General features: G+C 38.8%; 2 protein-coding genes across 11 annotated transcripts in view; one reads left to right on the forward strand and one right to left on the reverse strand.

Moving 5' to 3' along the window:
* LOC103176470 (juxtaposed with another zinc finger protein 1) overlaps positions 1 to 2,438 on the reverse strand; it is a 36,462-nt gene extending 34,024 nt beyond the window's left edge. For 2 of the 3 annotated variants that reach the window (XM_007890036.2, XM_042336565.1), the window contains exon 1: positions 2,272 to 2,438. The gene's annotated coding sequence lies outside the window, so the exon portion shown is untranslated. The remainder of the gene's footprint in view (positions 1 to 2,271) is intronic. The other variant, XM_007890035.2, reaches the window with a different exon arrangement.
* A 787-nt stretch (positions 2,439 to 3,225) lies between these two features.
* Positions 3,226 to 25,103, forward strand: part of atf2 (activating transcription factor 2) — a 33,072-nt gene continuing 11,194 nt past the window's right edge. The window contains exons 1-8 of one of the 8 annotated variants that reach the window (XM_007890032.2): positions 3,230 to 3,576; positions 9,238 to 9,307; positions 9,976 to 10,072; positions 10,550 to 10,668; positions 12,062 to 12,190; positions 14,496 to 14,671; positions 16,732 to 16,846; positions 17,599 to 17,706. In XM_007890032.2, the coding sequence (XP_007888223.1) occupies positions 9,260 to 9,307; positions 9,976 to 10,072; positions 10,550 to 10,668; positions 12,062 to 12,190; positions 14,496 to 14,671; positions 16,732 to 16,846; positions 17,599 to 17,706 (792 nt within the window). In that variant the 5' untranslated portion in view covers positions 3,230 to 3,576; positions 9,238 to 9,259. Of the gene's footprint in view, positions 3,577 to 9,237; positions 9,308 to 9,975; positions 10,073 to 10,549; positions 10,669 to 12,061; positions 12,191 to 14,495; positions 14,676 to 16,731; positions 16,847 to 17,598; positions 17,707 to 25,103 lie in introns of those variants that run through there. The other 7 variants (XM_007890028.2, XM_007890029.2, XM_007890031.2 and 4 more) reach the window with 7 other exon arrangements.

Consider the following 25,103-nt stretch of genomic DNA (forward strand, 5'->3'; position numbering starts at 1 on the left):
TGAAATGTGTCTTTTTTTAAAAAACAAAATCTGTGTTGCCTATTTGCAAATGGGAATCAAAAAGCAATCAGGTACATATCACTATAGTATGAAAACAAGCTGGGGTGTTGGTCTAAATAAAACAAGTACAGTATTTATCTTTCCTCACATAAGCAGAAATTATGATGTTCTGCTCCTTGACCTCTGGCAGTACTATACTCATTTGACCACTAGGAGCTGTGCAAGAGAACTCTGGAGTTGATACCTTTCTTCCTTTCACCATCTCCTTCTATTGGATTTGCTTAGCCACATACATCAGCACAACTGAGACCAAGAACTCAGCAGATTAGGGGGTCATATGTGGATCTCCCCGTTCTGGTGTGCTATGTGTTGGTACTCCAGTATTGGATGTAGTAAAACTAATGACATATCAGAAAATTTATTGGAAATCTGAATGTCAATTCTCAACTAAAGTATTTCCCAGTAGCTTACCAAACAAAGATGGTATGTCTATTAAATGGCATTAAATTTCCACTGTTGTGGACACAATTCTTAATCAGTGTATCAGAAATTATTTCTTTTTGTCTTTATTCTCTATTTCTGAAATATTAGGAAGAATGATTTGGGAGAGCAAGTTACTATTTGGGGACTATTGTGCTTGAATGATGAGTGGCATGATATAAATGCAATTAGTATTCATCGGTGTGACTGAACCATGAAATTAGAGATGTGAACTGGCTGCAGGAAGTGCAACTGAGTCACAGTGCTACTGCAGGTATGGCAGCTATATGTCCAGTCTTGTGGATGCTAATGGCAATCTTTTGATAAATCCAACTTTTTTTGTGGGCAAGTTGTGGGATCAACAGAATATGAAAGGTGATATTAGTCAATCAAAATACTTTTATTGCCAAATACAGTTCATTTTTTGGTCAGTATGAAATTCCTTTTTTGCTCCCAAGTCATGCAGTGCCTGGAAGTGAAGGTCCTCCAAGTCCTACCAATGAGCTAGGTTGGCTGATCTGTTATCAGCGGTGCTCTGAAGAACTGTGGACCCACTTAGCTTATGAATCAGGCTACCGAGACTGCCACAGAGGGTTGATTCAATTCCTACATTCTATTACTAAGCACGTCACCTTGGAGCCAGTTCAAACTCCAAGACGACCCCGCTTATATTCCCTCTCTCCCGTCCCTCTCCCTTTTTGCTATGTTCAGCACTCTAAAACAAACACATTTGTGTTGATTAAAAATCTATTTCTACTGAATCTATTCTGACTACACAAAAATGGCCAACTTCCAGATGGCTGGTCAATCCTAACCTTAAGAGGTACCGTCGATAGTGCTTTCAATACAATTTTTAAAAAATCATCTATTATTCAACAAAAATCAGAAGAAAAAAATCCACCAATGCTGCATGTAGGTAAAAAAAATTAAGGTTTAGCAGACACAATTAATTCATTTCTTCACATGATTCACTTTTGAGTTTAATGAATTTTTGAACATGACGGAACAAAGTTAACAGTGTTCGTTAACAGTATAGATAGCTAAATGCACACCAGACAAAATTCTATTACCTTTAGAAACAATTTGTTCACATATAAAAAATCTAGTCAGCATAAGTTAACCTAGTGTACTCCAGTTGTTGTTCAAAAGGCAGATTTTGTTCATTTGCAAGCCAATACTTATGAAACAGAACAAAATCAGGAATATAATATGATTTTGTTAAATTATTAAGATAGCATTTGGGAGTGGGAGGTGTAATATGTGTTTCCATAAACATACAGCTTACCGCTCTGGCACAGCATGGTTTTAATAGAACAATTGTAATTTTGTGCTGCATTTGTTAAAAATCCAACAATTTTTTCATTTAGTGCCTCTTCGGTCACTGAGGTCCTGCATTGAGACACAAGGTCACACACAGGTTACAATTTAAGTTTTAATCGATTTCGTTTTATGTTACAAAGCATTGCGTGAAACAGAAGCATTTCTAATAGTGCAGTCACAGTAAAATTATAGTTGCAGCAACTCCCACAATTTTGTGTTGGAAAAAAAAATACATTACCAACCTCTTGATTATTGTTACAGTAAATCCTAGAAAAAAAACTGTCATTTTGGCCTCCAGGGTGAGACAATTAAATTCGAGTTGTTGTGACTTCTGCATTAACCTCAGTAGCTGGCGATTGTAGTCAGAAACTACAAGACTTTTGGTATGATCAAATCAGTTCATTGAAACCCAACTAACGTCAAAACTCCTGGCTTCAAAACCTTTTTAACATTTGCCTTTGTTTTACTTACTTACTTCCTTCCTTCCTTCCCCTCCACGCAGAGCTGCTTCAAGCAATAAGCTCTCCAAAACAATGGCACACGGTTCCTACAAGGGTCCTGAACAGAAGCACAACTGGAGAGATTTATTTCACCCAAGAACATTGTTTCCACCCAGAATATAAATCAGGAAGCTTCGTCCAACTAGGGGGGGGGGGGGAATAACACAGCTTAATCAAGGCCTCATTTTTAATCACTTTCCATTTATATCCATTTAACTACATGACATTCCCCCTCCCCAAAACTAATCTCTTCCCTTGATGTACACCCCATATATTCCACCACAAGTCATCTACTCATTGGGGAAGGGGAGAGGGGAAAGAAAAAAAAACAGCTTAACTTTTAAAAAGAAATCCCTTCCGTGGGTGGGGAGTGGGGGTTCGTTCACCTGATTCATGGACCCATTACTCCTATTGCCTTGACTTTCAGCTGCTGCAGGAAGTTACTGCGACTCGATGTCAGTCAGGACAGGGACGGCATCAGCGCTGACATCGAGGCACAACAGTTAGAAGAGCCAAAGTACCAGGTTTTTTTTCAAAAAAAAATCTATATATATGTATTACAGTCGCGTAGTTTTACCCACAACAGAGAAGAGAGGGAAAAAAAAGTCCACGAATCGCAAAGAGACTTCTACCAAACAACACACGGCCGGGAGCGGCGCGCGCATGCGCACTGGTCCCGCGGTACGGGGTGTCCCGGGGGAGGGGGGGGGAAGAGGGGGCTGGCTGGCTGGCACCACGTGATGTGATGACGCAGAGGACGTGAGTGCCCGCGAGAGGGTGAGTGTGGGGGTGGGGGGGGGGGAGCAGCACCACGTGATGTGATGACGCAGAGGACGTGAGTGCCCGAGAGAGGGTGGGGGGGGAGCAGCACCACGTGATGTGATGACGCAGAGGTCGGGAGTGGAGTGGAGTGGCGAGAGAGAGGGAGAGGAAGGAGGCGGAGCCGAGCCGAGCCGAGCCTGGCGAGATCTCGCGAGTTGTGGGCCAGGATCCCGTGCGATTGGCCCTCGGTGAGAAGTCGCCCTGGTGGTAAATTTGTAAACAACGTGAAAGGGCGAGAGCCGCGGCCTCGGGGGAGGGGTGAGTGAGTGAGTGAGTGAGAGAGAGAGATAGATAATGATTGTCGCGGCCGGCGGCCCCGGTATCAAAACATCAGCACCGAATCGGGCGGCGGGCACAGGGCCCCGGAGGTGGGTGTGTTCGCGGGCGTTTACACGTTAACATGGCGACGCTCTCGGTTGCTGTTGTGGGTTCGGCTCGACTGACGAGAAAGAGGGTGTGTGTGTGTGAGAGAGAGAGAGAGAGAGAGTGATCGCTTCACGTACACACCGGCGAGTACATCAGTCTGTACGGGATGAGCGGCCTGACTGAGCGGGAAGCCGGGCCCGGCCTGTGTCCCCGTTTCCTAGGCAGCGGCGGCGGCGGCGGCAGCAGCGGCGGCGCAGACTGTGAGCATCTCACTCTCCTGGAGGCGTCGCTGGGCGCAACCGGTCGCAAAGCCTACGCTCACCGCACTTGGGCGGTGGTATCCTGTGAAGCGCTTCGAGACGCCTCGAAGAAGCGCGAAGGCGCTCTAATCAAAGGCAAAGGGTTGTTATCATTCGACTGCAGCGACCGATGGGAGCGTTATACGTGAGAGGTTTCGCGAGGGCGGACGGGCGGTACTCCTCCCCACACCCCACACCCATTGCCCAAACGAGTTAAGACCATTATTTGTACCCCGTGGAATGCCATATCAATAGTAAGATTGTAAGTACAGCATTGTAGCTGTTTCTTAGGAAATTCCTTAGCTTTTGCTGTTGGGTATATATATATATATATATTGGCTCTGCACGAAAGCATCCAAACTGGAATGATTTTATGTTCTCCAGGAAGTATAAATTAATTATTTTTAAATATGTTTCCTAATGCCCACACTAACCAACTTAACATCTCTGAGATATCGTTATGATTCAAATGAATGCACTACTGTGACTGAAATCCTATATCATGATTTAAATTAAGGGTCTAGGCCAAGTATAGCTGACAATAAATATGGTGGATAGTCAATACAATAGAAACTAAAAGGTGCTTTTATAGAGAAAAATAGTTTGTTGAAAACAGGCTTCATATGATCTTTTTCCTCTCAGTACTCCTATACACTATGCACTATATCGTTGTTTGCACAGTGGGTGTCTTTTGTGGAGGGAGGTAAGCCGGGTCTCTTTGAAGCTGGGCTGGCAGTTAGGTGACTTGTGGTTGTTGACTTGTTTGGTAACATGTCGAATCAACTCTGCAGCAGTCTCAGTAGTCTGGTTCCTGATCCAGACATGTCCACAGACCACCAGGGCAATGCTGATGACAGACAAGCCATCTTGGTTGTTTGACGGGACTTGGAGACATCAAGGGCAGGGATTCTTCCTAATCGACTCTTGTAAACAGACCAAAGCCGTAATGGGTAGGCTCGACGTAACATATCACCTTGCAGCCAGTCCAACTTCAAGGAGACTCCCGCTTACCTCCTTTAAAGAAGGAAAGTCACTATGCAAATAAAGATTTAGTGTATTTTAATTTAAGTCCTAACTGAACAAGCAGCAGGAAGCTTGCTAGAAAGTGCTCTTGATGACAAGCTGTGTAATTTTAGCTAGTCAAACTGTAGCAATATCCCAACACACAATCTAGGGATCCTAAGCCTTGTCTCTTGCCAGCATGTACCAAAATATACTCTGGAATTAAGCAAGGTATGTTCCTCTCGGGAGAGAGTGTGAATTCTATTCTAGACACATGGATATTTCCTTGTACAGGTGGCATACATATATGAAACTCAGTCTGGTTTGAATACTCAGGCATGGTGATGGGTTTCCACATGACACTTTGCTGATCAAAAAAAAGTTTGCATTTAAAAGTATTAAATGGCCTGTGTTTTTTTTATTTTGCTCTCACAGGTTTCGATCAAGTAGATGAATTAACTTCTGTGACTTGTTGGATAGTTCTGGCCGTTCAGATATAGTAATGTTAGAAACCACTTAAAAGTGGAAATTGTCTTTTGCAAAGGAAGAAGTAACTATTTAATAGTTGGTAATAGGTACTGCCAACTGGTAGTCATAGTGGATCTTGATTTATTGTGCCAAATGTTTGTCAAAAACAAAGTGCTAAACATTCTTGTAAGGAAATATTTCTCTTGTAAAGAAATGTGGAGAGAAGTACTCGAGTAATTAAGTGAAAAATTACTCCCAAGCATCGGGGTCTATTTTGCTGTGTCCATGAGTACAATTCTACCAGGCTTTTTGATAGAACGTTTGATATTCAGACATGTTGCTTATCATTGTTTGTCAGGAGGGGCTTCTTCAGCTGAACATCTCTTGTGACATTGAAATTGATGAAATTACTTAATCTTTTGAGTCAATACTTATTTGATACTTATTGCTGGTTATGGTATTTTTTTCTCTCAGTCTAGCAGACACGAAGACAAAAAAAGTAACTAGTATATGTTGCCAACATCAAGTGTCTATTCTATCAGTTATGCACAAAGTGTTTTTATTGTGTAAAGGTTGAGAAATCCACGCCTGTGTAACCAGTCAAAAAAGCTGTATGGAAAATAGGACCCATTAATAATAATAATAATAATAATAATCCTTGCATTTGATATAGCGCTTTTCACGTCGGGAGGACGTCCCAAAGCGCTTCACAGAACACACTGTAAAGTGAATTGACTGTATATTTGTGGGCGAACGCGGCAGCCAATTGCGCACAGCAATGTCCCACAAACAGTCGTAGATTGAAAATGACCAATTTATTATTGTTTTTGGAGGGATTCAAATAATGGAGAGTGGGCACAGGTAATAAAAGTCAGTGCATGATTCTGACATGTATTATCCTATGGGCTACAATGCTGTGGAATTCACCCTGTTTCCACTTTGGGTTGCATTCACATGCAGTTGTTTGAAAGTACCATCTGGGTTTATTCTGGCCTCCAGACATCAGCAATCTAGAAGATCAGGAATGTATAACTTGCATTGCTAGTCTGTATGAATAGAATGAACCCTTAGCCCACCCACAGTCTGAGAAATTGGTGCGTGGTGCAACCAGAGTGGTTTTAAAGCACTACCTTTGTGGAGTCCTGTAGCTCAGTGGTTAGAGCACTCGCTTTTGCAAGTGAGAGACCTGAGTTCAATTCCAGGCAGAGGGCGAAACCTCGGGCAAGTTTCCTTACTCCACACAGAGCCTAATAATAATCCCTCCAAAACCAAAAACAATAATAAATTGGTCATTTTCAATCTACGACTGTTTGTGGAAATTGCTGTGCTCAATTGGCTGCCGCGTTCGCCCACAAATATACAGTCAATTCACTTTACAGTGTGTTCTGTGAAGCGCTTTGGGACGTCATCCCGACGTGAAAAGCGCTATATCAAATGCAAGGATTATTATTATTATTTGGAAGAAATAAACCGAGTATTCCTTTCATCTGTTCAATCAAATTATTAAGCTCCAGCAAATGCTCCAACACAAGACTTTAGGCTAATGGTATCCTTTTTTAAGTCACTAAAGTATATTACTTTCTTGATTTTGTTTTACACATTAGCTGAAAGTTATTGGTCTTGTGTTTGCGCAAAATTATCTTTACCATAGTTTCAAAGTGTGACGTTTCCGTGACATGAATACAAGGTCTTGTCCCAGTGAATTCCTTTAAAATTGCATAATGGGGTATCTTATTAAGTGCACAAGAACTACAGTTATCTGACCTTTAAAGCTATTCTTTATAAGATGAGAGCATCTGAAACTGCCATGGAATGCAGCATTTATGCACAACCACTTGTGAAACATAGAGAATCACCTCAATCTGTGGTACAACAGTAGTACATATAAACCCTCCCTGTAATAACACAGCCATCATTAATAAACTGAAATGTTCAGCAAATTGTCAGCTAGCAAGAATCAGTGGATGTTATTTTATTTGACCTAATTTGATGTATGTGTAGTGTATATAACTGCATAACATAACATTGTATATTGTCGGGACATCCTAATTTTTGGCCAGAATGCAGTACAAGATAATATATCAGGAGTTTGTTTGTTTTTAAACAAAGAACTGACAGACTTGCTGAAAGGAGAGAAGAAAACAAGATTTGCTGTGACTTCAGTGTTACCTTATCTGGCTGACATGGCTTCAATATTTTAACAAAGAAATTGATTTAAAATAGACAGATTTCTTGTCTTGAAATGTAATTTGTATGTTAACAATTTCTCCCTAAGTATTTAGTGTAGAAGTAACTTGCTATTGATGATACATAACTTATCCTGATACTGTATATTGAACTGGACAAAACAAAAGGTCCAATATGTTAGATGGTTGACCTTGCAGTCTCAATAGTGCAACATAAACTTCTGTCGCTTGTCACAAATAACATTGGATGTCAAATGTTGAGGTAGTAAGACCTCCATTTGGTCTTCCATTAGTTCCAATTATTAGCACATTAATTAGAACACACCATGTCCTCTTATGACCACAACCTATTTTCTTAATGTCTTCCTATCAGAAAAATGTATAGTTCAAAAGAAAAGGAAAAGTTACAATTTGCTGCTACATACAAAAATGGGTCCATGTGTGTGTGTATATATTGCATTCTTTTTATGTTATAAGCTTGCATGCCATGCATTTAACATTCAATATGTTATACAATGTATGGTGGTGCGGGATATTGATGCCCTAACAATCTATTTAACAGTGTGAGAAAATACTAGTTGATGCTTGTAATTACTCCCTACACTGACTTCCTGATCTAAGCCATTCTGCTGTTGAGAGGTGGTAAGTGCAAGCTGAGTGCTTCCCCACAGGAAGGTAGTGAAAATTTGAGTCACCTTTACATTTACTTAATGGGAAGAGCTCTATAATTGCCCTCAGCACTTCAGGTTACAGAGGGAAAATTACTCTGAGTTCTCACATCCAATGACCTCTGCTGAAGTGTCCTAGCTAGACAAGCAGCAGGAAGCTTGCCAGATAGTCCAGTGAGCTATCTGGCAAGCTATGCAATTTTAGTTGGATAAACTCCAGTGGTATCCCACCGGGGTTCCCAAGCCTTCGGTCTTGCCAACCTGTGCCTAATATTCTCCAGAATTAGTTAAGTAAGATGCGTCCCTTCCGGGAGAACGTGCATTCCTTTCCAGACACAGGCCAATCTCTGTAAAAGTGTATATGTGGAACTCTGGTTTAGTTTTGTTGAGCATGAATGAAGGTTTTTACAAGGGTCAGACACCCAGCTGACCTCCAAAAAATTGCATGAGGTTAGGATTGCATTCAGTTCTTTTCTTTCATATTTGTAAATATCATGTTGAGATTTATTGGTCAATATCATGTTGAGACCAAAAATGTACGAATAGCCATGAAATCGTACCTCAATAGGAGTCGAAACAACTTCAGGGAAGGGAAGAGTTGGAGAAAATGACTTCATTATCATGCAGATCTAATCATATGCATACAGCACATTCATCTGGATTTTATTTGACTGAGTAAATACGCCATATACAGCAGTGCTGACTTTATGCTGACTAAGCAGATCACAGCCAGAAAAGTGATAGATTTTCTACAGTTGGCCACATAACTATGGATTAGGTAGGAAAACAATTCTGAACGCTATCCAGCAAAAAAAATAGTACTGGCAACTGACACCCCTTAGACTCTTTAGAAATTGCAAGGCTTTGCATAGTGGGTTAGAATGTGTTTTTACATTTGGGACTTGCATTCAGACCAGACTGACTTGACACAACTTTTCCTCTTGCTGGCACTGAGGACCCTACAAATTTTCGAGTGGATTTGGACAGTTTCAGTCCATTTCCTAACTACTGTGAGTCAGTCACACAAAAGTGTTATATATTGTCACATTCGGATGGTGCGTCTGTTATTTCAAATTGCAAATGGTTTATATTACAAAAAGACTTATGTATTGAATTGTTAATACAGGTGAAACGAGGATCCACTGAACATGAGTGATGACAGACCTTTTGTATGCACCGCTCCTGGATGTGGCCAGGTAGTTAAGGTTTTTTTAATCTTTAATCCTATGTAGACAGATCATAAGATAATGCCAATCTTATGAAGCTATCCCACACAAGTTTCATGGGTGGTGGATGTTTACCATTTTGTTTTCTTTTTTCATTGTATTTTACTTCTGCACGCATAATGTATGTGTCACTCTAAATTATAACAACAAAAATATTTAATAACAAATAAGAGAGATCCGTTTGTCACGGGGGATGGAATATTGTCTTCCTATCTTTGAAACTTAGCTTTCAATTCAGCACAAACCAATGGGATAAAAATGGTCTGTCTGATAACTAAAGACTCAAAGTGACGTGAATTATTTTATGTCTCCACCCTTGTCTTATTGGGAAGAAGCTCACAACACAGAATTACTCAATTCGTAGTATTTAATTGGTAGTTAATTGAGTGACCACACATTTGGTGTAGCAAACCAAAACATCCCATTGGGGTGGTTTTGAAGGTGGACGAATAATTTTATACCATTTTGATAAAAGTTGTTTTGTGTCAAAATCACCCTGTTAAACTGTCACCGTTAAGACTAAAGCCTGTAAAAGAAGAACGTGTAATGTGTTTAACGTTTTAAATGATTAAGTAAATGTAGGATTTTATTGAATGTTTTGTGTGGATTGCTCTCTGAATAAATGAAACTTGTTTCAGCGCTTCACAAATGAGGATCACTTGGCTGTTCACAAGCACAAACATGAGATGACATTAAAGTTTGGTCCAGCACGTAATGACAGTGTCATAGTGGCTGGTTAGTATCCATTTATTTTCCACCATGCCCTATATCATAAGCTCCAAAATGATGATCCGATATAGATGTTATAACATATAGATGCTTCTCATGGGGCCTAAGATTTACAACTAGTAAATTGTATGGAAATTTATTTTCAAATAATAATAATAATCCTTATAACTTAATATGGAAATTCCATCATCATAAGGGTAAATATTCAGGACTGATACTAATCAGTTAATAATTTGTTGCTACAATATAAGCAGAATCCATAGTATTACAATACCGTCTAAGTATTTAGAACTATGATAAGGCAACTTTGGTGAAACTTAATTGTAGAAGAGTTCCTTTTGTGTTATAAGGACCATTTATTTTGGTTCCTTATATGCATTTATAGCAAAGCATTGTATTTTAGCTCTTGGTACTGTGTACTGGCAATGGTGCTAAAATATTTCATCTAAAGGTGTGCTGATTTATCTTTTTGTATGTTCGTAGACCAAACTCCAACTCCAACTCGTTTCCTTAAGAATTGTGAAGAGGTAGGGTTATTTAATGAGCTGGCAAGTCCATTTGAACATGAGTTTAAGAAGGCTTCAGAAGATGACATCAAAAAGGTGCCTATCGGATCTGTGAAAACATGTTTCAGTTTGTCAACTTTTGTTAATGTTTAGAATTAATTCAGTGGTGGCCAACCTTTAAGGTTCAGGGAGCCGCTTCTTGACGGTTCCATAGGCCGTGGGTTAGCAATCATTGATCCAAATGTTCGCGTGTCTGAGTTGGGAGCATTCTCACCTTCTGAGTTGTGGGTTCGAGCCCCTTTTGGGACTTGAGTTTATAGTTCTGGTTGACACTGTAGTGCATGCTGGAGGAGTGATGCATTTTTGGCAGTGGTGTCTTTTGGATGAAGTTCTATTTGCCTGTTCTTCAGGTTGACGGTAAAGTAAAGGAAGCTTTTCCTGATATCTTGATCAACAATCCTCCAGATTAATTGTGGAGTCCTGTAGCTCAGTGGTTAGAGTACTCACTTTGCAAGCGAGAGACCTGGGTTCGATTTCCAGCAGGGTGAAACGTTGGGCAAGTTTCCTTACTCCACACGCCTGATACGAATCCTTCAAGAAAAAACAATAATAAATTGGTCACTTCATTCCATGACTGTTTGTGGGACACTGCTGTGTGCAATTGGCTGCTGCGTTTCGCCTACAAATGATTACAGTCGATTCACATTACAGTCTATTTGAAGCGCTTTGAGACGTCTAGGAGACATGAAAAGTGCTATATCCAATGCAAGAATTATTATTAATTGGTCACACCATGCTGTATATTGGAATTTACTGCCTAATTTTCAAAACAGGTTATCAAACACCTGACAGTAATTACCTGTGAAGAGATTTAACAACAACAACAAGATTCCATTTATAGAGCGCCTTTCACGTCAGGAGGACGTCCCAAGGCGCTGCACAGTTGGATGGTCAGGGTGAGGGGAGGGAAGGGAGGGAGAGAGGAGGGGGAAATGACCCGAGCAAGAGGGAAATGGTCAGGGTGAGGGAGGGAAGGGAGGGAGAGAGGAGGGGGAAATGGTCAGGGTGAAAGAGAGTCGAGAGGGGAGCTGAAGGCACTGTCAATTTTGAGACCGGCCTTGAAGGAGGAAAGGGAGGAAGCAAGGCGAAGGCACTGGGGGATGGAGTTCCAGAGCCTCGGGGCTGAGAGGCTGAAGGCCCGACCACCGATAGTAGGGCGGTTGGGGCGGGGGACGTGGAGCAGACCGGAGCCAGAGGAACGGAGGGTACGGGCAGGTAGGTAGGGGGATAGTAGGTTGGAGAGGTAGGAGGGAGCAAGGCCATGAATGGCCTTGTAAGTGAGGATGAGGATCTTGAAATCAATCCTCTGGGGGATGGGGAGCCAGTGGAGGCGAGCGAGATGCTTCAATGTGATAAGGAGCCTCAGTATGCTAAAGCCACCATGAAAATGCAAGTTGTTACTTTCTGTTTTTTTTTTCTGAATTCACAGATGCCTTTGGATATGTCACCGCTTGCATTACCACCAGTTAGAGCTAAAGTAGAGGAAACAGCCACTGTGGAAACCACTCATCAGAACAGTCCCCTGCCTCACCCGGAGTCAACCACCAATGACGAAAAGGTCTCAAATTGTCATCTATAAAAGTAAAAATAGTAAAAAGGGAGTTAAATTATTTCTCTTAAAAAAAACAGATTGCATTCAATTTAGAGAGAAAAAAGTGAAGTTCAAATATGTGTTTCTCAGTGCAAAAACTAAAGACAGTAGAAATGATAAGGAAACTGATCAAGGCTAAGTGAAGTATAGTCAAATACTATCTAAGATTGAACTGTGGTGAAATGGATGTACTTTGCAAGAATCAAATACATAAACTCTCAAAGAACACTGTCTTTAGAAGCAGCTTAATTCCCAGATGTGACTTCTGGAAATTAAAATGTTTCATTGGGAAATCCCAAATGAAAGAATTCCTTAGGGATCAAATTATGTGCTTAAAAATGTTGTTGACGTTAGTAGTTATGGGAAAAAAAAACACGTGTTCACTGGATGTAAATGTGATTCAGAAAGAATTTATTAGTAGAAATAACCTTGACCGAAAACGGCTTCAGAGGAAGTTGTTGTTCAGATACATTTGGTTAATCTAATTTGCCTTGATACCTTGATGTAGTTTTTTTTAACGATACCTACAGAATAGTGAAAATGTTTAACCACTATTCAAATTGGTGAATTAAAATAGGAACAGGGGTAGGCCATTCAGCCTCTCAAGCCTGTTCCGCCATTCTCTTAAGATCATGGCTGATCTGTACTGCAGGTCCAATTACCTGCCCTTGCCCCGTATCCCTTAATACCCTGACCTAACAAATAGCTATCCAACTCAGTCTTAATTGTCCTCATTCTTGCACATAGTTGTTGCATTAAACATATGTGGCATTTAACAAATGACCTTTAAATTCATCATTTATTTTTATTGCAGAAATCAAGAAGTAAACAAGATTCATTTGAATAGGTTTTACTTTTCTGCTTTTTCACACAATTTCACACTGTTGCCATATTTTAGTGAATAAACTAAAATACTGTAGCTGCATCTAGTGGCAGACATTAAGTATTACAACAGGTCAAAGTACAGGTAACACGTTTTTTCTGTTTAATGGTCTTGTTATAAGTATGATTTATATAGGTGAGGCAAACATGGTGTTTTAGTAGTAAAAATAGATTTACTCCAGTTCTAGAAATCTCAAGTTCGTCACATTTAAACAAGTACTTAACTGTGAAATTTACTGGAGCAATGCAAGAATACACCACCTAAGTCATGTGTTGGACCAACTTATGAATGCAGTTAGTCTTCAAGAACTCAGACTACCTCCTCCAACATTAAAAATAATTCTGGTAGCAGGTATTTGACTCAAATCCCTAAATTATTCATTCATGTTGTATTGTGCAGATTTTAGCTCGGTTATATTTGTGTACTGGAAATATTCTTTTCAGAATAGGTAGTAATGCTCACAGGATCCCTCAAGGATTGAGGATGGCACTTCCTGTTAATTCTTAACTTGTGGTAGCAAGAATCAGAGCCTCTTGTCATCTATTCATCAGTAAATTCCTAGGGTCTGTGAGAGGTACTAATGCAATACTTGACAGTTAAACATTTGGATCTTCAGGACACACAGTCATGATCATATTATGCACATATATTTTTGTGTGGCAGTAGTAGTCTGTAATACAGATGACCTAGGAATTTCCAATATGTGCAACAAATATTAAGTCCACACAAATTCTCTTTACCTTGAGGCATATGTCAACTACTGATAAAGGGTGCATTGAAAATCAAGTATGATTAGGGTAATTGACAGTTTGCAGATGAACGAATAAGTTGTGCACTCTCGTGAGTATAGTTTCATGTGGCAGTCGTGGTCATAGACAGTAAAACGTTCCAAAACTATACATTTTCTGCAAGCCAAAAGTTGAAATAATTTTTTAAAAATGAGATAAGTATTAAAAGCACTACAGCCCTTTTTAACTATTCACATTATTAGCTGAATCCATATGTTCCGTACTACCTGGTGGGTTTTCATTTTTTTTTAAAATTCAGTTAAGTAATGTAACTTAATAGTCTTCATGTTAGACTAGACCAATTTCCCTTGAAATTCGGCTTAATGACTAAACTGATTTGTTTTGACTACAAGCTTGACATTTAATGGGTTTCAGATTAATCTACTGTAAACTATCAAGTAAAAAATAATGCATCTTTATACGATTTTGAAAATGGATTAAAGCTTGTCGTTATTGAAGGGAAAAAAAAGTGGGTAGAAGTGTTTTTGCCTTCTGTTGAGGCCTTTTTAAAAACTCTGCTTTGTTACCATGTTGTTAAAATGTACTTGTGCATAATCAGGTAAATATTGTTTCAGCAAATTATGTAATTTTGACTATACAGGATGCTTCATTGCAACAGACGGCACAGTCAACATCAACTATTCGTTCAGCATCATTACAAGTTCCTAATTTGCTACTCGCCAATTCTGAAGCTAGTGTTGTCATACAACATACTTTGCCCTCTCCAACTTCCACCTCTGTCATTACACAGGTTCCATCCACAAACAGAAATATAGTGTAAGTATTGCCAAAAACTGTGCATTATACAATATTTGTTTCAGTTGTACAATTGTTCACCAGCAAAAACTGATGTTAAATTCTTCATTTAGAGAAGGTGTCAGCCTGGGTTCAGTTGATAGGACTCTCATCTCCAGAGTCAGAAAGTTGTGCGTTCAAGCCCTTTTGTCAGCTCTTTGAACTCGCAGATTAGGCGCTGACACTCAGATATATTCCTGGGGAGCGCTGCATTGTTGGATACATCGTTAAACCTTCGTCTGAGACATTGAACTGAGGATCCATCTGCCTGTTTAGGTAGACATTAATGATCTCAATGCCTTATTTGAAAAGAGAAGGGAGTTTCTCCCAGTGTCCTGGCCAGCAATCGCCAGATAAAGTTGGTCATTCACTTCATGGTCGGACATTGCTGGATGAACGCATCAGCAAATTAACTACAAAGTAGTTGCTACTCTTCACGGTAAATCCTGTTAAGTGCTTTAAGAGATCATCCTGACGTCAAAGGTGTTGTATCAACAACGACAACGTTTTACATTTATATAGCATCTTCACAACAAAGCGTTTCACATCGTTAGCAGAGGGAGGGGAGCTGAGGAGGCTGGGCTTTGTTTTGTGAGATAATGCTGTGCTGAAATTGCCTGCCAGTGCTGTTTTCCAGAAAAACTCTGAAGCTCTTTGAGACAATCCGACAGGGAAGGCGATATATCAATGCAAGGATTATTATAGTTAGGGTGAAACCACGTGGCTATGCAATCACCTCAGCACATCAAAGTTGTACTTTTCCCTGCTGGATGTTTTGTTTGTTTTTAGATGCCCTGCAGTGTGGTGCAGATCCACATGTATAGACCACTTCAGAGGAATTTGGAATATGATTGTATTTTGTAAAAGAAAAAACATTGGTACTTTGACCATACAGTTCATTCAAGGCGAGTTTCAGATTTTTAAAACTTTGCATTTTAAGAAGAAAAAAATAATTAAAATAAAGAGTTTTCAAAGGGTGGTTGAAAAAAACCGAGCGAAACTATTCCATCCCCTAGAGGAGGTTACCCAAGCAATAAAGCCCACACAGAACAGAGCATACCAGTGGATTTCTATAAAAACAAACTTGTTCCAGAACTTGTCCCTCTGCTGCTACTAAAACGCATGATTGCTACCAGAAGAGCCCAAACACATGGTGAGATGTAACTGTTTCAGTAATCTACAAAAAATGGACAAAGACCCACTGCAGTGCACATTCCCATATAGACTAGTTTCTTTACTAAACTGTGATTCCAGAATTTTGACACGGATCTTGGCACTATGTGTTTAACAGCTTAGTGTTGAATCTGGGTCAGGAAGATTAGGCAGGATTTATTTGTATTTTTTCCAATCAATGATTGTGTTTACTGCCTCTTCAACATCCGTCACCACACCCACAATGGCCAAAGAAAGAGCTCGAGTAATTCTTCTCAATGCTGAAAAGTAAAACCCAGCTGAGAAAGAGAGAGTATGAGAGATTTGTTGTGATGATTTTGGATTTCAACACTAAAGGAGAAAGAGGATGTAGGATGATCTATTTGGAGCTGGGGGAGGGAAACAAGAGTTGCCCAGGGGAAAACTGGAAAAGATCCAGAGTGTTATTTAACTCACTGCTCAGCTTGTCAAAATAGTGTGAGGCAACAATAAACAAGACAAACAGGATATTGGGCTGTACTGCCAAATCAGTAAAGTTTTTCCTTTCTCATATTAATTAAAAAATTGTAAAAATCGCATATCTTCTGAAAATGCACTTCCATTTTAGAAAACCCGAAGAGCTATGGCATGAAGTGATTGATACTGGTCACAGATTAAAAACAGGGAATTTGGGCAATCATTTTCTTTCTATGAAATAATTATAGAATTAATTTGAAATTCTAGAGAATAAGGTAGGTATGCGCTAATCTTGACATCTGGTTTTAGTTGCAACCAAGTTTATTTCGGGTTGTTTCACTTTTTAAAAAAATAATGAATAGTTGTTTACTTTCAGTGATCTATGGTTAAAATTTTGTTTGCAATAATTCTGAAATTACTCCTCTTATTTTCAGACCAGTAACGGGTTCAGTTCCTCTCTTGCTGCAGCTGCCTAATGGACAGACCATGCCTGTCACCATTCCTGCTTCACTCTCAAACCCATCTGTACGTATTCTTACAACAGTTCCAGTAAGTGGGAGAAAAAATGCTTTATTATGAGAATGTTGGTTTTGGACATGTTTTTCAGTTTGCTTTTTATTCAACTTATCCACTTTCTCTAATTAGCACTTCATTAAGACCTCTGGTCTCCACTGAGCGTGGATACAGGATGCAAACTACTTATATATTTTCCTTGTGATTATCAGATTCAGTGATCCTCTCAAACAACCACAGCAACCATAAATGGATTGCTTCCATGTGAAATTAACTTAATCAGGTCTTTTCCTTCGTACTTGGGTCTACTAGACATATTTTGTAAAAAAAAATTATGTGTAAAACATCAAGACCCCATTGACATTGCTTGAGGACCAGTCAGCTTCCTGCTCAGATGCAGAGATCCAGGAAGCTGGCGGGTCAGCTGCATCTGCTCTCGCAAGAGATTCTCAAGCTTGTAGCAGGAGAAACACTTGGAAGAATGGTGGCAGCTGACTGATAGGAAGCCGGCTGGTCTGAGTCAAAAATCAGAAGTGTACAGTACTTCCAGTAACCACAGATCAATAGGAGAGCCAGCGATCAGCCTAATAAGCAAGCTCACACTTTAGTGAGGTACTTAATCACATGATGACTCTGTTGGATGCTCTGGCAATTAGACTAGCAAACTCACTTGAACAGGTTCCAGATAAAGATGATTTGAGGATGGTTAATGAGGTGTGTGGTTTTATTTTAATGAATTTTTCCACTAGTCACTTTTCTGTTTACATTATCCTTTCTCTACTCCTCAGATCGTCAGGCCTATCACCATGGTGCCTAATGTTCCTGGAATCCCAGGTCCTCCACTCAACAACACTGAACCTCTCTCTCCACAACCTTTACAGTCAGAGGCCAAACTGGTAAAAGGAAAAATATGTTTCTAGACTTGTATTACTTTTTGAATTCAATTAATGCCTTTCCCTCAGGTGTTTAGGAATGCAACCTATATACATAAGAATACAACCCTGAAAAATAATGGGGTTGAGAAGTAACAAAATCTATGTACTTTCTCGGTTCGTGAACCAAAGATGATTAACCCTGGTTTGACACACTGATTATTCTTGAAGCTTTTTCTATTACACTAAATTCTGGCAGCTGGGTTACTTTGTTTGGAACTTATTTATCCTAAAAACATTTTTTTTCTGCTGTTCAAAGTGAGGGAAATTGTGCTGAGGAATGGAATACTTAACATTTTGTGTTATCGTTAAGCTCTCCAAGGTCAAGTGCAGCATAGATGTACATGCTACATTTTGCTGTCCCAGCAATGTGGTTTTAACCCCAATCTCAGGACACCATGACTTTCTTCACCAGTGTTAATCTTTTGCATTTCCCACAGCAGTCATCCTTATGTTCTCTCTGCATGACATTGGCAATTTAGTACAGATTTGTGCTGCAGATCCGTGCCCGCTGCCTGAGTTTATTTCACAAAGGTTCCTTTACAACCAACAGAGAGATGAGGTTTTCATCTTACTAGCCTGGGTTGGATTCGGAGTCAAATCCCAGATGTAAAAGGATGAAATACTCGGTCCATCATGCCATCCAGTTCCTCCGGTGTGTGTGGGATGGGGGTTGGGGGGGGATTTGTTTATATGTATATATAATATATTTTTATTACAACCATGGTATAGGTGTAGAATATAACATAAAATATACTGTAATGGGATGCTGCAGACCTAAAAATATAGGTTTATAAATTTTAAGGCATCAAATAGGCAATATTAAATCATTGAAAAGGTTCAATCATACAAGCTTCATACAGTATGCATGAACTTTTAATAGAACAATATTTTGAACAAATACTATATGTGCTTTTATCTGTATCCTGTTAAAATTATTGTTTCATTTGAATTCATGGCCTTAACTCATCAGAGGAAGTTTCCATCATTATTCTGTACTATTTTTGTGCCTGAAAGCATGACTCCAGTATTTGGAGAGATGCTGATGCATTGAGGTCAATTAATTGCTGTTATATTTTGATGACACAATTTCCCATATTGTGTCATCGAGTAAATAATTGCCCCAATTGTGAAGCATTCAAAGTTTTAATCTAACAGAGTGATAATTAGGCGTTTGGGAATTCCAATCTATTGGAGGGCCCGTGGAAGTAATTAATTATGTTTTTGTTTGTATGATGTCCCAAGGTGATATAAAGGGCATTAAAAGAGCCGAAGGCTAGTGTGGCTCTTCATTTTAAATAAATAATGGTGTCAGTCCTCCATTAATATTTCCTCTCAGTAGTATTATGCAAATCTAGTGGAGTCCTGTAGCTCAGTGGTTAGAGCACTCGCTTTGTAAGTGAGAGACCTGAGTTCAATTCCAGGCAGAGGGCGAAACCTTGGGCAAGTTTCCTTACTCCACACAGAGCCTAATAATAATCCCTCCAAAACCAAAAACAATAAATTGGTCATTTTCAATCTACGACTGTTTGTGGGACACTGCTGCGCGCAATTGGCTGCTGCGTTCGCCCACAAATATACAGTCAATTCACTTTACAGTGTGTTCTGTGAAGCGCTTTGGGACGTCCTCCTGACGTGAAAAGCGCTATATCAAATGCAAGGATTATTATTATCTTTTGTGTTGCCACAATTGGAGGGAATGAAACGATATATTCTTTTCATATCTTGCCCACAAAATATGTAGTCAATTCACTTTACAGGGTATTCTGTGAAGCGCTTTGAGACATCTCAAAGATGTGATAAGGCTCTATATTAAATGCAAGAATTATTATTATGTTAAAGTCGAATTCTGCTCAGAACATTTTAACATTATACTTTCTCATTTGAGAGGCCAAGATAGTTTATTTGCCATTTGAAGTATTGCAAAATATTTGAATGGATTGCTTAAAAAGTTTCAGCAGTCAATGCATTTGGTGGGTAGGTGTAAGAGTCAAATATTTCTAAGTGATTGATGAAATCTCTAGAAATTAGCCAGATATTGAACAACCATAACATTTTATTCAATACTTTGTTTAAACTAACTCAGAAATCAGCAGAGACAATCAAAACGGCTGATTAAGTTCTTGAAATGTTGGAGTGCAATCCTTCTGAAAATGTTGAAAAATCATCTGTCTCACAGATACAGATTGTAGAATATTGTAAGCATACAGAAAGCTATATTTGAAATTCCAATTTTGTATTGTCTTCTAATCATTTCACAATAACACTGGGAGGTAGATTTGTTTTCTACTTTTCTGATTTCTGTGGACTGCACATGTGAGGCTTGGCGTCAATCTTTCCCCCATTTGAAATTGAGCAATATAAACAGTATAAAGCCAGCTTCCTGTCTCACATCGCTAAACTGCCTGAAGCAAAGGCAGCTTCACTATAGCAAAGCTACATTTTATAAGCATCATTAAATCAATCCACCTTAAAAACCATGTTATTGATGGTCTTCGATCTTATTCTTCCTCTCCACTCATTTGAATTGTTTTAATATTCACAGTTTCTTATGTCTCAGCATTCACCAGCCCCTTTTTTACATGAGTAATAATCTCGATGGATGGGAGGCTCATCCACAGACAGCTGCAAGAACCTGTTGTGTCAATTTGATCAAACTGTTTGGGGAATGCTGGGGTGGAAAGGGAACAAGTGTGTTTCACTGTTCTCCATCACACCTATGACTACCATAGATTCAGTTGGCTAGAGATATTGAGTAAGAGCATGAATACTTTTATTTAAAATAATCCAGAAATCAGTGGAGCAATCCAAACTGCTGATTATGTTTTTGAAATGTAAAGGTGCAAGCCATCTGAAAATGCCAGCAAATGGAGGGCATTGTCTGGGGCATGAGGCAATGGCTTGGCCTAGGAAACTGAGAATTCCCACTCCTGATTTCTATCTAGTAATTTCTAAGGAACTATTTTAAGGCAATTGGCAAACAGATGGCATTATCAATTGAAAACACATTAGTTGCGGGAAGATGTTTTATTAGTGTTTTTTGGAGTTTGAATTTAGGAATGAAAATCATGTTATATCTGCACAAGGTGCTTCTATCATCTATAGATTTTTGTTTGTCCTTGTTAGGTGATTACAAATTTGCAAATATAAACAGCTGTTTTAGGGGGGGGAAAAAAAAGCAATGTTACTGCTTTAGGTAGAACCGACTATTGCTCCCCTAGATATCTCTACCACAAAGGCCTCTGTGACATACTGAGGAATTGCTTTGCACACAGTGGGCAGCCAACAGTGTTTGCTGTAGGGTACATTCTATTGAGAGCTGACAGAGGGCAGCTTGGCAAAGGTTCAAAAACATACATTAAAGCAGACTGAGCCCAGTGTGGAACCTCATGTTCAGCAGAATTCTTCTGACCTGCTTCCCTGCATGCCGAGCTCATCAGCAAACACCTAATGAGCCTGCTCCGAGGAAACAGACCCTCTCCCAACCTGCTTCATTTACACACGTTCTCTGGGGGTGGAGAGATGCAGCTTCACAAGGACTGATGATGCTGCAAAGACCACAATAATGATAATTAACTTGCTGAATTTAGAAGATTATGCTGTTAATTAGTTGCAAAATAAAGATAAGTAATACAGCAGCAGATGGTAGGAGAACACCCAAGAGAAGGGGGGGTTATTACACTGATGAGTTTTTATGGCAGATATGAAATATGGATTTGACTTTTTGTGGATTGTTTCAGAAGCGTAATATCTTTCTTTTTCTGTAAGCTGTCTGGTTAGAAAGGAACTATATGCTTTGCAAATTCTGTTGACAGATAGATAGGTTTGTGCAACGAAAGAGAGGCTGTGTTACGCCAGAAAATGGTAGAGTGTATTCATTTGTGAAGCCTCTTCAAAAAGCAAATTAAAATGTTAGGAGGCATTTACAGTGGCAAGTGTCTGCTTTCTCATTAGCACTGTGATTGGACAGGCAGATAAATATAATGTGTTTCATTGACTAGTAATTTAGTGACTACCTATTTTAATTAGAAGATTGTTAATAAAAATAAAGAGGTAAAATATGCAAATAGCCAAGTGATATTGTGAATATATTCATCAGCAATGCGCAGTTATATTATGCATACAGCCTTTTCCCTGGCAGTGTAAAATGCAAAATCAGAGATTGATTGGGTTGAAGATGTTTTTTTAGCTATGTGTTCAGTAAAGACATTGACAGATTTCTTTTCCTGCAATTTTTTAACCTTGTTCACTAAATATAGTACTAGATAAGTCGAACATTTATGAAATAAGAAGATAATACAAAGAATATTGTGGAAGCTGCCTTTTGCATGACTTTGAAATCCAACCTTCCGATAGCAAAACACAGCAATGTGTTTTTAAACCCAAGGCCAGTGTTGGGAATTGCCTTTCTGTTAACTTTACGGCAAAGCATTTTTGGGGATAAATTGGCATTTATTCCTTCTCTGAAATTAAACCTAGCTCAATTTTGGATTATGTTTTCTCTGTAGTCATTTGTTTTTTAATATAGAATTATTCTTTTCAAAACATAAAATTTCTAAAAATAATCAATCATGTGGTAAGCATAATGTAGTTTAATTTAAATTTGAATTGTGAATCATTGACAAATGTAAACAAGCAGTGGCATTTCAATAAATTTAATTTTTCAGTGTTCAAATCGGTAATTGTAGCATGATTTTTATAATCCAGTGGGAGAGAACACGTGATATTGTGGCTGTCAAAAATGTACAGTTTTATGACAGTAAAATATTAGTGAGTGTTAGCAGGTGTTCAGCAATATCCTTGTGTTCCTTTATAGTTTTCAGTTCCTTTAGGAATTCTATTCTACAAATGAACAAATTCTGCATCCAACAGAGGTTGTTAGAGAGTGGTAAAGAGATTACATATTACTGTAAAATCATTGATTGCAGTTTACATTAATCATAACTGTAGCTATGTTTGTTACCTATTCAATGTTGGTTTAGTTTGCGAGTACTAATTCAATAGAAACACAAATAAGTATTGTGTATTATGTTTTAGAAAATGGCAATCAGATTAAAATATTTTGCTTAGTGAACTACATTTTTTTTCATGAATAGGAAACGATCTTTTAATAAAGTTTTTAAAATTAATCATGCAGTTGTATTTCCCCAGTGGCAACATTAATTTAGCCACAATGAACACTTTTTAAAACAAAAACGGTATTGAAATGTCACCACTTTTAGGCTCAGCGCTGTTGCTTTTTGTTTCTATTGTCTGGGAAATTCATTGCTCTCCATTGCTGTGAACATTCCCTCCAGCTTTACTTGCAGTTCTTGCAGCTCGCTTGCACTGCTGGACATGCCCATGTACAGAGATTACATATGTTGGGTGACATAAAGAAAGTGTGTGAAGCTTTTTTTTATATAGGAATATAACATTTTAAAAAAATCTTTTCTGCAACTTTAGAGTAAATAAATAAATTAGTTTATAGTTTTTCTGCAATTATCGCTATTTTTGCTTGCGGTTGGTACCATTTGACATCATATTGCGGCTTTTATTTAAATAAAACGCAATGTGCTGACTCAATTTTGACAGTTATTATTCTAATGGCAAAATTCTTGAGTGGTTCTTCATTATTATTTGAATGGACATATCCTGTATTGCATATAAATCTGATTTGATCCATGAAATTAAAGAATGCTCTAAAATTGGTAAAGTCTATTCAGATGAATAGTTGACAGCTAATACAGCTGTGGTGCACTGAAGCCTACCGAAGACTGTCATCAGCTGTAATGATTGCTGGAGCTGTGTGAGATGATGCTGTGCAGCAGTGAAGAAAAGAACTAGACCAGATTACAAATGTAAAAAAAAAAAGGAAGAAGTATTTTGCTGCGTAATAAATAGAAGTACAAAGTGATTGATTCTAGTGCTTAATGATCTTGCACAACTGACATATTTTAAATAGCTGATAAATCTTCTAAAATTAAAATTGTAAGTGGTTGGCATTATAATGAGAATATGCACATTGCAGACCTTTTTTGTGTGTCCTGTATTTCTATAGAAAGCACAATCAAAATCTACCATTTTAGACTGGGACTTGGACATGCAGGATCCGTCAAATATATTGTGAACTGAAAGTGGTAGCATTTTTATCTGTTATTTTGCCATTGCAGATTTTAAATGTAAGGCAGTTGCTTTTATTTATTTTGCTTTACATGGCTCAGCCTGTCGATCATGACATCACACTTCTAAACTGTCCATCAGGATATCAGGCCTTTTTTTAATCTTGCCTACCTAAGGCTACATATTCTACCTGTTCTATGGGGGAGGGAGGCAAGACTAGACCTCTGAAGAGAATCTTAGGGCAAACATAGAGAAGCTATTTCCATTAATAGGGGAGTCAGTGACGAAGGGGCAAGATATAAGATGGTTACAAGCTGAGCGGTTGGATTGAAACAATATCCTTGTTTTCCGAGCTAGTGCAAGCTTGATGGGCTGAATGGTCTCCTTCTCCGTTTTAGATTTCTATGTTTCTATTCCCATCATAATGTAAAGTTTGTTAAATAGTTTAGCTGTGATCTGGTTCTTTTATGTATACAGATTAAAACATTTTCTGTAAATTCAAAGCAAACCTGTTAATAAATTGACTTATTTGATTTTTTTTTTAAATCTGAGAGAAGAGTGATTGAGCCTGGACGTGACGATGGGGAGGTAGAATAGAAAGTGAGGCAATAAGGGAAGAGAGTGAGATAGAGGGCTTGTGAGGGATTGAGTGTGGGTAAGTGTGAGAGAAACGGGGCAGAGAATGAGGAAATGTGCATGCAAGAGGGAAGACAGTTATAGGAAATCGAGAGAAAGCGCAGAGTGTTTGAAAAGTGCAAGAAAGTGAGAGTGTGAATGAACAAAATGAAAGAGGAATGATAAGTATGAGAGGAAGAAGAGGGAAAGAAGTATTACTAGTAGTTGGGGAAACAATTCTGAGTGTGATATTAAGTGAGAAGAGTGATGGACACAAAGAACAGACTTACAGACTGCGAGAATGAGGATCGGAGACAGACAGAAAGTGACGGAGACACGGAAAAGCAAACAGGAAAGAGAGATTCAAGTACAAACATAAATTATACTGTACTCATGTTCGCTGCTAACAGCTCAGTACTACAGACCTTTAATTCCATGAAAGACCTCCTCCCACTTGCCATCCAGGATGGTACACTTCACCAGTGTCTTCTATAGAATGATGTAGTGTCAGAGTTTGTCAAATTCCAAGGCAATAAATACCAGTATTCAAGAATAGTTGTGTAGTATAGGCAAACTCAACGGTGGAGTTGGCATTCTGCAAATCGAACCGACAGTCGTGAATTAGACCAGATCTTTCAAAATGA

The sequence above is a fragment of the Callorhinchus milii genome, unplaced genomic scaffold (genome assembly GCF_018977255.1).
Source record: "Callorhinchus milii isolate IMCB2004 unplaced genomic scaffold, IMCB_Cmil_1.0 Scaffold6, whole genome shotgun sequence".
Taxonomy (NCBI): domain Eukaryota; kingdom Metazoa; phylum Chordata; class Chondrichthyes; order Chimaeriformes; family Callorhinchidae; genus Callorhinchus; species Callorhinchus milii.